Source organism: Colobus angolensis, unplaced genomic scaffold (genome assembly GCF_000951035.1).
Source record: "Colobus angolensis palliatus isolate OR3802 unplaced genomic scaffold, Cang.pa_1.0 Scaffold396, whole genome shotgun sequence".
Taxonomy (NCBI): Eukaryota; Metazoa; Chordata; class Mammalia; order Primates; family Cercopithecidae; genus Colobus; species Colobus angolensis.
The window spans coordinates 2,025,919-2,037,254 of record NW_012117332.1 but is presented as its reverse complement, the minus strand read 5'-3'; the positions used below and the strand labels follow the sequence as shown (position 1 = coordinate 2,037,254).

At 42.0% G+C, this 11,336-nt stretch overlaps 1 protein-coding gene across 1 annotated transcript in view; it reads right to left on the bottom strand.

Moving 5' to 3' along the window:
* The window catches only part of EXOC2 (exocyst complex component 2), a 200,465-nt gene that overhangs the window by 62,995 nt on the left and 126,134 nt on the right, over positions 1-11,336 (bottom strand). Inside the window, exons 15-18 of the mRNA XM_011955129.1 lie at positions 7,431-7,496; positions 7,111-7,268; positions 6,578-6,699; positions 5,322-5,383 (exon numbers count right to left, since the gene is read on the bottom strand). Of these exons, the coding sequence (XP_011810519.1) occupies positions 5,322-5,383; positions 6,578-6,699; positions 7,111-7,268; positions 7,431-7,496 (408 nt within the window). The remainder of the gene's footprint in view (positions 1-5,321; positions 5,384-6,577; positions 6,700-7,110; positions 7,269-7,430; positions 7,497-11,336) is intronic.

Sequence of the window (11,336 nt, the reverse complement as noted above, 5' to 3'; positions counted from 1 at the left end):
GGAGGCGGAGGTTGCAGTGAGCTGAGATCACGCCACTGCACTCCAGCCTGGGTGACAGAGTGAGACCGTCTCAAAAAAAAAAGAACAGAAAAGAAGGAGAACTCAGAGAACAATCATGATGGGGGGGTCTGCTTTAAATAGGATGGTCACAGAAGGCCCCCAAGACTGTGAGAACATTGACGCTGAGACGAGAAGGGCAAGGGGGACCAGCCCTTTGGAGGAACAGGGAAGGAGAGGAGCAAGTTCTCAGAGGACAGTGTACAGAGCCCGCAGGGTGGGCAGGAAACCACTGGGAAAGCAGGACCGCAGGAAGGTTGTGTGTCGCAGCCACCGAACCTGAGCGCAGGTCTCGAGAGATGGGTGGGGCCGGGTTTCATCCGGAGCGAGACACGGAAGGCGCAAGGCTCAACCAAGCAGCTGTGTGCAAAGCACTGGGAGCGAGAGCCTCTCTTCAACACATGCATTAATTTTTAAAAGAGTTTGGGAAGAAAACTGAAGAGAAGAAAGGAAATGACATCTACATACATCTTTTAAAAGACAAGTTTATTTTCTTATGGAAAGGAATCCAGACTTCATGAAAGCTAGAACAGTGTGCCTCAGCTTTAACGTCATGACTGCACTTGGAAACCACCAGAGGGCATTATAAAGAATACTTAAAAGTGAAAGTACAAAAACAGTAATAAAATAAGAAGTAGAGGATGAAATACCAACTGCACAGAAAGCATTTAAAGAGGTAAAATGTTTGTTAGGTTAGTGACCTTACTCATCTAACCTACCCACCTCAGAAGGCAACTTAAGATGTTACAATGATAAATATTGCTACAATATTGACAATCGAATCTGAGATTCAACCTCGGGCCATTACATGTTCATGTTTGGCCAGGTGCGGTGGCTCACACCTGTAATCCCAGCACTTTGGGAGGCTGAGATGGGTGGATTGCTTGAGGTCAGAAGTTCAAGACCAGCCTGGCCAACATGATGAAACCCCGTCTCCACTAAAAATACAAAAAATTAGCTGGGTGTGGTGGGTGCCTGTAGTCCTAGCTACTCGGGAGGCTGAGGCAGGAGAATCGCTTGAACCAGGGAGGTGGATGTTGCAGTGAGCCAAGATCATGCCACTGCACTCCAGCCTGGGCAACAGAGCGAGACTCCGGCTCAAAAAAATTAAAAATTAAACAAAAAGTAAGTATGTTGATGTTCATGTGTGGTTGTTTAGATATCTTCTATTATAATTTGGACTCAACTTTCTTATTAATTTTATTTTTATACCCATACTAATATAATAAGTAGAAACAGAATACTAGAAAGTTCAATGAGTGCTTTCGGTTGAACTGGGAGTAGGTGATAGTCTACACGTTCACTATTTCTTTTTTCTCAAAGGAAAGAAATAGTCCTATCTCTGTGTATTGTCAGTGAGTCATCCAATTTAGATAACTGTCAAAAGTTATCACAAATCATTCCAGTTCTTCTGAAAGAAGAAAATTCTCAGAATCTCAGAATTATCCAAATTGAAAAAAGGCAGAAACCATTTTCAACATAAGAAAACAGGATGCTTTCGAGTGAGCTGTTTCAGAGCTCTGAAGCTCTATTCAGAGAGTGCCTCAGCCGGGGGACAGTCATAGTGAGGCAGTGCTTGACCCTGGTGTACTTAATGGGATAAGCAGCATTTTCCTACCCCAGGCACAAGGAAAGAAAAAGTTTTCTGGTCTCAAACAAATGGGACTGGCACTACGGAAATCTTAAGAAAATATACATTTTCTTATATTGGTATGTGATAAGAGGTTAGGGTTATACAACTTAAGTCATGTTCAAAGTCTAAGAATTTTATATACAAGCCGGGTTAAAATACTAATACTCCAAGCTGGAATCTAGACTTGTGCTCTAAGCATTGATTCACCTTTCCTCTTAAGAGGTCCATGCAGAATAGCTAAAACAGACTCAGTGTTATCAGGTCTGTCGTGGTAGGACATGTCGTCAAGGACCTCTGGCTAGACCACGTCTTCGCTGACTCTAGACGTGCTATTTCCTAGGGCTCACTCATTCGCAAGGTGCACTGGGGGTCCGTTCTTTCGTCCCTGCAGATAGTTATATGGCTTGTGTGAGAGATCAAATGTGAAATTAGTTATTTTATGGTTGCAGTTGCACTAGGATAAAGTTAAAAAATCAACTACAAAGAAGCTTCTAAAGTAACTATTTCAGAGCATCTTCACAGAAGCTGATGTACAACAACCAGGCAAACGAGGTCCTGAGGCTTCCAGGGAAGTGCACACTAGCTGACCACGTGTACCTGAGGCACTGCCCTGGAGAAGGACCTGAAGCCAATCCCTGTTTTATGGCTCAGAGTTACTGAATATATGGCAGATTTTAAGAATGAGGCATAGGACCTTGACAGCAGACTCTGCTTTCTCAAACTGAACACACAATCTTTTTCCATTTGCGCATAACTGACTTGAGGCAGGTGTGTCTAACCTGCCTGCACCTGTTTCCTCCTGGGCAAGTGACTCAGTGGACGGTAGCCCAGTGATCCCTTCTGGCCTGTCTTCAAGCTTGCGGTGATAATTAGGATAGGTTTGTATAAAAGAGCTCTGAAAATAGTAAACTGAATGTATTATTATCATAGTAGCCCCAGTGATCACAAGTATTAATTTAACAAATAAAAATCCTTTATGTTTGTTCAGAGCTTTGCAGTTTACCAGGTGCTTTGGTCCACAGGACATCACTGTATCCCACCCACATCACTGTGAAGACGGGTTCTGCTCCTTGTTTACAAACTAAGACTCTAGGGTCAGACAGACCACATGGCTTCCTTAGGATTGAACTAGGTTCGATTCCAAATCAAGTGCAATAAATTTCCCCTTCATACCAGTGCTGCCCAATAGGTGTAGAATGTGAGCCACAAACATAAGCCATGTAAGAAATTTTAGATTTTCCAGTAATCACATTTTTAAAAGCTTTTTAAAAATAAACTCATAAAGTCAATTTTCATATAATCTATTTAATGCAACCTATCCAAATATTATTATTTCCCACGAAGTCAATATAAAAAGTGGACATGGCTTACATTCTGTCTTTTTGTGCAGGTGGCGCAGGTCCATACCTTTCTCTAGAGATTTAGTGTGAGGGAGAATTAACTACAGACTAGTTGCTCTTTAAATACAAATAATTGTGACAAGTAGAAACCCGATCGATTAAAATTTTCTTTCTTTTATAGTTTGAGATGGAAGTTTTGCTCTTGTCGCCCAGGCTGGAGTACAAGGGTACAGTCTCGGCTCACTGAAACCTCCGCCTCCAGGGTTCAAGTGATTCTCCTGTCTCAGCCTCCCGAGTATCTGGGATTACAGGCATGTACCACCATGCCTGCCTAATTTTTGTTTTAGTAGAGACGGGGTTTTACCATGTTGGTCAGGCTGGTCTCGAACTCCTGACCTCAGGAGATCCACCCACCTGAGCTTCCCAAAGTGCTGGGATTACAGGCATGAGCCACAGAGCCCAGCCTAATTAAAATATTTTTATAAAATATGAAGCATTTAAAATAGAATGATAATTGACTTATCAGAAATATAAACTTCCCTAACTCATTTTAAGCATGATTTAATTTGCAAAACATTGTTAGTAAGCATTGCTTTTCTAAATCACCTGGTTATATATAAAGTAAGGTACAATGACATATTTATATTAACTTAAGATAGGACCTTGAACTTTGGAGGAATAGAATAAGCAAAAATTCCCCAGCCCCCAGAAGACGGTTCATGAGAAGTACAGTTGGCCCTTCATGCCCCAGGTTCTGCATCTGTGAATTTCACCAGTGGTGGAACTGACTGGATAGGGAGTCCAAGGATATCAAAAGCCAACTTTTAGGGGCTTGAGAATCCTCAGATCTTGGTATCATGAAGGGGTTTGGAACCAGCCTGTGCTGAGGATACCAAGGGACAACTATACAGAAATTCAAGGGAATTTAAAAATACTATGCAGGATCATTGTTACCTGACAACCTGACTCATCACTGGTTTGTAAATCTGGGCAAGTCAAGACCATTCATTCTAGTTTCCTTATCTGAGGCAGAAACTGCTAGTTGCCTCCTAGAATTGCTATTTCTTCTTCTTCTTTTCTTCTTCTCCTTCTTTTCTTTTTTTTCTGAGACGGAGTCTCGCTCTGTCGCCCAGGCTGGAGTGCAGTGGCCGGATCTCAGCTCACTGCAAGCTCCGCCTCCCGGGTTCAAGTGATTCTCCTGCCTCAGCTTCCTGAGTAGCTAAGACTGTGGGCGTGCGCCACCTCGCCCAGCAAAATTTTGTATTTTTAGTAGAGACGGGGTTTCAGCATGTTGGCCAGGATGGTCTCGATCTCTTGACCTCATGATCTGCCCGTGTCGGCCTCCCAAAGTGCTGGAATTACAGGTGTGAGCCACTGCGCCTGATCTATCCTTTTTTCTTAATAAGGTAAGACAGAAAACAGGAGCAGCCACGTGCTCTCCCAGCCTCTATTGCTGACAGGCACAGGCATGGAATGTGTTCCGACCAATTAGATGGAGAGGCATTGTAAGCTATGGCTCCTGGGAGGGGACTGGACTTTCTTCCTGACAGCAGCCAGGCCACGAGCGACCATGAGGCCAGCCTGAGTAGGAGGCAGTGTGAAGGGTCACGGGGAAGAAGGACGGAGGCAGCCCAGGACACTGCATGACCACGCTGCCAGGCTGCTGTGAGAGACAGAAGTCCCTCCCTGGTGAAAGCCACTGGGATGTTTTGGCTGCTGCCTAGCCATCCTCACGGGCACAGCTACCCACAGGACCGCGAGGGAGCACCCGTAAGACAAGTGTGAAAACCCGTGAAATCATGAAGATGATTTTCAAACCTCAAAGTCCCAGCTGAAAAGATGAAGATTCTAGAAACAGGTGACAGTTGGCTGCCGGGCCTGAGAATGTATCTGTAGTGGTCTGTGGTGGTTGTTTTTGTTTGTTTGGTTTGTTTTGGCTTCAGTGCCCAGCAGCATCATCTCTTCTATCCTGCTTTTCTGAAAAGCTCAAGTTGCTGAGTAATTCAGAATTAAGCATACTCTGTTTTTAAAAAAGTAATTCAAACAAAAATAGTAAGTTATACAGGATGAAAAAGGTCAACTCTAAAAGAAACCCACTATTTTCATTAATTTTTTAATATTTATGGTTAGTGTTAAGCAAAAATGTCTCTGAGAAGAAAAACTTTAAGAAGCTTATATTTATTTCTATTTAGAGCTGCAACATACAGAGCATATGCTTCCCTATTAATATGATAAACCATTTATTTTAAATACACACTAATGACTAATAACTGAAAATAATTTAAACTTACTAGAGAAGTCAGTCCTTCATTATCAACAATCCAGTCTTCTTTTTCAGCTAATCTCTTTATTTCTATATGAAAAGAAGCACACAAATACATTTTATTATATTAATTTCAGTACATTCTATACAGATTAAAAATTTATACAGGTTATGGTTTTTAATTGTTTTACATAATAGGTTTGTAAAAACAAAGTAGGCAAAGAATATAATTTTGGTAGACTTGAAGATTTAAGTACTTATTGTTCACTGGATTATTCTAATAAGATATTAATGTAAATAACAGTTTTTACTGCATAGCCCAATTTGGGGAATTCTAGGTTAGATTTAATGACAACTTGAGACAATGATTTACTACTTATTCAGGATTCTTCACAACACTAGACATGTACAAAGTAAGTCATACAGTATTTTTTTTCCTAAACTTTCTGATGAATAATTTGGATGTTTTTTGAATCCTATGCATTCCTGACAGGGGCAATATGATTCTCAGTTGGCTAAGGGAATGCCACCTGCTCAAACCTTCAGCGCTGGGCAGGCTCAGGTTCCTAGGTGAGGAGGAGGTAATAAACTGAGAGGGGAATATCCAGCCTCTCACCAGGGCTCCATTCCCTTCCCGTTTACACAGTGTCACCCACCAATTCTGCAGCGGTGTAAGCTTCCTACCGAAAAAGCCTGGTAGTAGACAGTAATGGCCTGTGCCATTTTAGCAATATTCTCGACTATTTTTGAAAATATTTAATAACCAAAAGGTTGCTCTGTAAAGAAAACCTTTTTTTTTATGATTTTATGTAGAAAAGTCTGAAAAATTTAAAAAGTATAAAGAAAACAAGACTCATCTATGATTTCTAGAATCCAGAGAACCAACACTAACAGGGTGTCCTTTGACTAAACACTGATTTCTACAAATTAAAATTTTAAAACATACATCCATGTATTTTCAAAACTTAGATCAGACTTTATGTACATTTTAGACCCTATGTTTTCTACTTAACATTTATCATCAGGATGTTCTTATATCTTTAAACGTTTTCAAGTGTATCCATCTTAGTTTCTGCATGCTCTTAATTGTCAACTAAACTGATTTGAAAACACATCACAAAAAGAAGAAACACTCCATTCAGCAGCTAGAAATAAGATGAATTAATATATTCAAATTTCCAGAAGAATAATTTTCCCTAGTTTTCAAGGATTTGGAAACTGAAAGGAGGTAGCACATTCAGGTAACTGTTGTACAGTAAACATCACCAATTTATCTGAACACACCTTCCGCTGTGTGCTGCAACGTGACCATTACGCAACGTACTCGGAGATCCAAAATGAGATCCTGGATGGTCTGTAACAGGTCATTAGGAATTTCAAGGGCAGTCAACGATTCATGAGTAAGTCTGCGAACACACACATCCAAACAAAAGTGAGCAGAGTGGGATGGCAAAGCAATTCCTAGCATCACGTTCACTGTATAATAATTCCTCATGGAGCTTTCAGGCTACAGCATGAGGCTGAAAACAGAAACAGAACACAGCAGGGATTGTACTATAAGAATAATCCTGAGTTAAACAACGGAGAAGATGCATAAACAGAAGAACATTCTTGTCCAACATAAAAACCAGGAAGAGTGAGGAACTTAGCTGTCAGATGACGAACAGGAAACAGTGGAGGCAAAAGGACAAAGAGAAGGAAAAGAAGAATTTCTTCTTTACTGAACGTATTAAAAATATTCCATACTGAGTATTTTCTTTCCAAAAAGTTAAAAAAAAAAAAGGTTCCCCTTTCTCTGAGAATGTGTCCGCATTCACCTTACGGTCTGGACGGCGTGAGCGAGCCACTGCCCGGAGAGCTCGCCCTTCACCTCCCAGCCTCCGTACTGCTTGGCTTCCCCATCCCGGATGCTGAGGGGCAGCAGGGCTCCACGGGCCAGCTTCACCAGGGAGTGCATGACTTCCTGGATCATTTTCTAGAAAACCAGGAACAAGCATAACTGCATTCAAATGTAATTAATTGAGTTACATTAACTAAAAGATGCTGCCTGGGCAATAACGGATGTCTTGAATACAAACTGAGAAAGGAGAAACCCTAACCTTTGAAGAAGCCGACATAGTTATTACCCCTCACTCACCTTAAAATCATTCTGTCTTTGCCTCACATTCTTTGATCTTTCAATCTGACCTGACTTCTCAGCAGTCTTAAAAATTAAAAAACAAAATAAAACGTATTAGAAATAATTTATAAGAATAAGAAATGCTTTAGCACTTGTACATAAAGAGAACATTAAATATGATTATAACTTGATTAAAAGAAATGCTTAAGACATAATCTATGTTTCTGATTAAAGAATGATTAATTAGAAAACCTTTCTTATCCCAATGAAAAGTTATTTATCTTTCTAGAACCTTTAAGTACAATTCCCACAAATTAATCTAAGAGTTATGCTGAAACTACCAATTTTATAGGTGAATTTCATCTACCATTTTCAGCAACGTTGTATGGTTCAACCACCAAGCATCACAGCCATGAGAACACTGTCAGCATCATTTCTCATTAGCTAGTAAAGAAACCAAAGGAAGCCTAAACTCTGAAATCTGTCATTCTATTTTTAAATACTGTAAACTATGGCTCTTCCTTCAGAGATTTTCAGTGTAATTTAGGATAAAATACATTCTATCATTTTAGAATTAATTTTTGTTGGCTTACTGATATAACGCATGTTTTTTTCCGATGTCTCTTTCTCCTTAATGTATGGAAAACTACTTTATATGGACTAAAAGAGAAACCTGTTCAATTGGATTTCAGCGCACTTTTTATTCACAAATTTTCTACCTAAATATTATTATATAAAACACCCTAGAAGGACAAGCCTAGGAAGCTTTCTAAATAAAGAAGCATTAACACAATTATACAATGTAAGATAAAATTCTGACACTTCACTGACATAATGCAAAAGTTAATCTTTAAGGTTAAAACGCTCATCCATTATTGGTTAATGCACGACAAGTCAAAAGACCTTTGAAGTCAAGAACACTTGCATTATAAATTATCATGATATTGACTTTAATTTTACAATGCAAGCAATGTTATGTGCATTGTATATATATTTATTTCTGTATAAGCTATAAAAACTGCATGTAGGGTTAGTTTATATAATGAACATCTCAATGTAAGTAAAATATGGGTTAGGACTGTTGGGCGTTTTCAACAGAACTATCCGACACACCTGACAAAAAACTGGGCAGCACAGAAACAGGCAAACATCCTTCAAACTCTAGTTTCCATTTTTAAATTTTATATTAAACTATGCAGCTTTTATCATTTTTTTCTTTGTAGAAATACATTTTTGTCTTGAAAGAATTAAAGGTATGTATAAAAACTAAACCTGCAATTCATCTCAATAATCATTCAAAAAGCGAACTCCTGAGTTCATTGGTCAATAACACTCAAAATTCTTTGTACCCCAGGGCTTAACTTATACATTGATTTTTCCTTTATTTTTAAGACAAATCAGAAGGAACTGAGGTGTTTTAAGCAGGGGAGTGCTGTGAGGCCTACCTTAAGAAGAGGGAATGAGGGGCCAGTGTGCGAGCATGACCAGCCAGCAGGAGGTTGCGGTGGTCCAGGTGAGCACAGCCAGGCTGAGAGAGCAGCAGGTGAGCCCGGTTGGCTGAGACAGGCTGCCTGAGGGAGAACCTACTGCCCTGGGTGCTGCAGTGAGGAAGGAGGCAGGCCCAGAGGGACTCCCACCCAATGTGCACCCGCCGGGCTAACACCAGTGGCTCTGAACGTCTGTTCAGCTGGTTTCCGTATGCCCAGAGTGTGACAACTGGAGTCAGAACACGGGGGGTAGTATGGGGTGTGGGCATAGAGCAAATGAACGCCCTGCTCGCTGAGGGCATAGAGCAGATGAACCTCCTGCTCGCCAGGTGACAACTGGAGTCAGAACATGGTGGGTGGCACGGGGTGTGGGCACAGAGCGAATGAACGCCCTGCTTGCTGAGGGCACAACTGGCTCTCTTCTGCGTGTTACAGCTTCTTAGGTCTTAGGTGTGGGCGCTTTTTATCTTTTCTGTCTGTACTGTCTAGTTTGTGCCCATGGCTTCAAATATCATTTCTACCGAATGCCTTCCAGACGCCAATCTCCAGCTCAAATATCTCCTCTGTGACCAGATGTGAATACTGAGTAACTCCCAGGAATCTCAGTCTACCACATTATCAATGGAAATCTGAAGCTTCCTCCAAGCACGCTCTTCCTTAGCTCTTTCTGGCTTGGCAAATGGCACTCCTGCTCACTCAGGAGCCCACTGGGAGCAGTATCAGAATCCTTGCTCTCCTCTCCCTCATCTGAGCACCACTTCCAAAATGCAACCAAACCTACCAACTCGTCTCCAACTCCACTGACAAAACCTTCATCGAAACCACCAGTTTCCTGCCTGGATGACCTCAGTGGTTTCCCCCACATTTGTCCCCACCAATTCATTGTGAACACACCACCAAGGTGGGTTTTTTAAAACTGGAAAGCTGGCCTGTTCCCCACCCCATGGTCTGGGATGAAGCCGCTGCCAGCTATGCCCGTCCCTGCCAGCCCTCCCGCTGCTCAGGATGCTTCTGTCCGTCGGGGCTTCCTTCCTTTTCTGATACGCTGAGCTGCCCTGCTAGTGCTGCAGGCATCCTTCTCGCTGCCTGAGACCTGCTTCCCTGCCATCCTCTGTGTGGTTGTGTCCTTCTCTCGTGCCACATGACAGTTTCAATATCACCTCCAGGGAGAGGCCTTCTCAGACCTCCATTCCACTGCTGATATTCTATCTTACAACCCTATTTGTTTCTTTTATAGCTGTTACCAGCATTTTTAAAATAAAAATAAAAAAAAAATTATTTGGGTTCTGTTGCTAGAAGAGGAAAGGTCATGCTTATTTTGGTGACTGTTTTATTCATATTGTAGATATGTATGTGTGTAAATGTATGTCTACATATTGAGTGTACATGCATGCATTCACACGTGTTATATTACGTTTACATACATGTATACATATGTGTACATGACGTGTTGTCATGTGTGTGCATGCATGTGTGTGCATGTGTATATAATGTGTGCATGCATGTGTGTCTCAGTACCTTTTCCCTGGTGAATAAACGATTGCCTAGGGTTAAGGTTCTCCAAGACCTACTTGAATACACTTAAGAAAGTGTAAATGCCCCGAATACGCTCGGTCCCCATATGAGAGTGGCTCTGGGAGGCAGCTGTGCCAGGAGTGACCCTATGACATGCTCCTGAAAAACTTAACACGCCCAGTTCTTCTCCTGGAGGTGAAGATGTCGGTAAATGGGGTGAGCAGAGACTGGAGAGCTTTGTGTGAAGGTTGGGGGTTAGGAGGACTGCTTTGCCTGTTGAATTCAGACACTGCTGCAGAGCCCAGCACCTGCTGGAATGTCAGGAGCTAAATCTTTGTCAAGGACCTTGTGATGGTTAATTTTGTGTCATCTTGGCTGGGCCACAGGGTGCTAGACATCTGGTGACACATTACTCTGGGTGTGTCTGTGAGTTGTTTCTGGATAGATTAACATGCACATCAATGCACTGTGCACGGCACAACCTCTCCTGGATGTGGGTGGGCCTCACTCAATCAGCTGAAGGCCTGAACAGCACAGAAGAGCTGATCCTCCCATGAGTCAGAGGCACTCCTCCTGACTGCCTTCACGCTGAGACACTGTGGGCTTTATGTGCCTTCACAGTTGAACTGAAACATGCGCTCTCCTTAGGTCTTGAGCCGGTTGGCATTCAAACTGGAACTGACAACGTTGGCCATGCAGCTGGGCAATGCATCCTGCAGACCCTTGGGGCTTGTCAGTCTCCATAATGACATGTGCCAACCCCTCACAACAGACCTCTTCATGTATGTGTGTGTGTGTGAGTGCAGGTACGGCATACGCACCTGATTCTTACAACAGACCTCTTCGTGTATGTGTGTGTGAGTGCAGGTACGGCATACGCACCCTATTCTTACAACAGACCTCTTCATGTATGTGTGTGTGT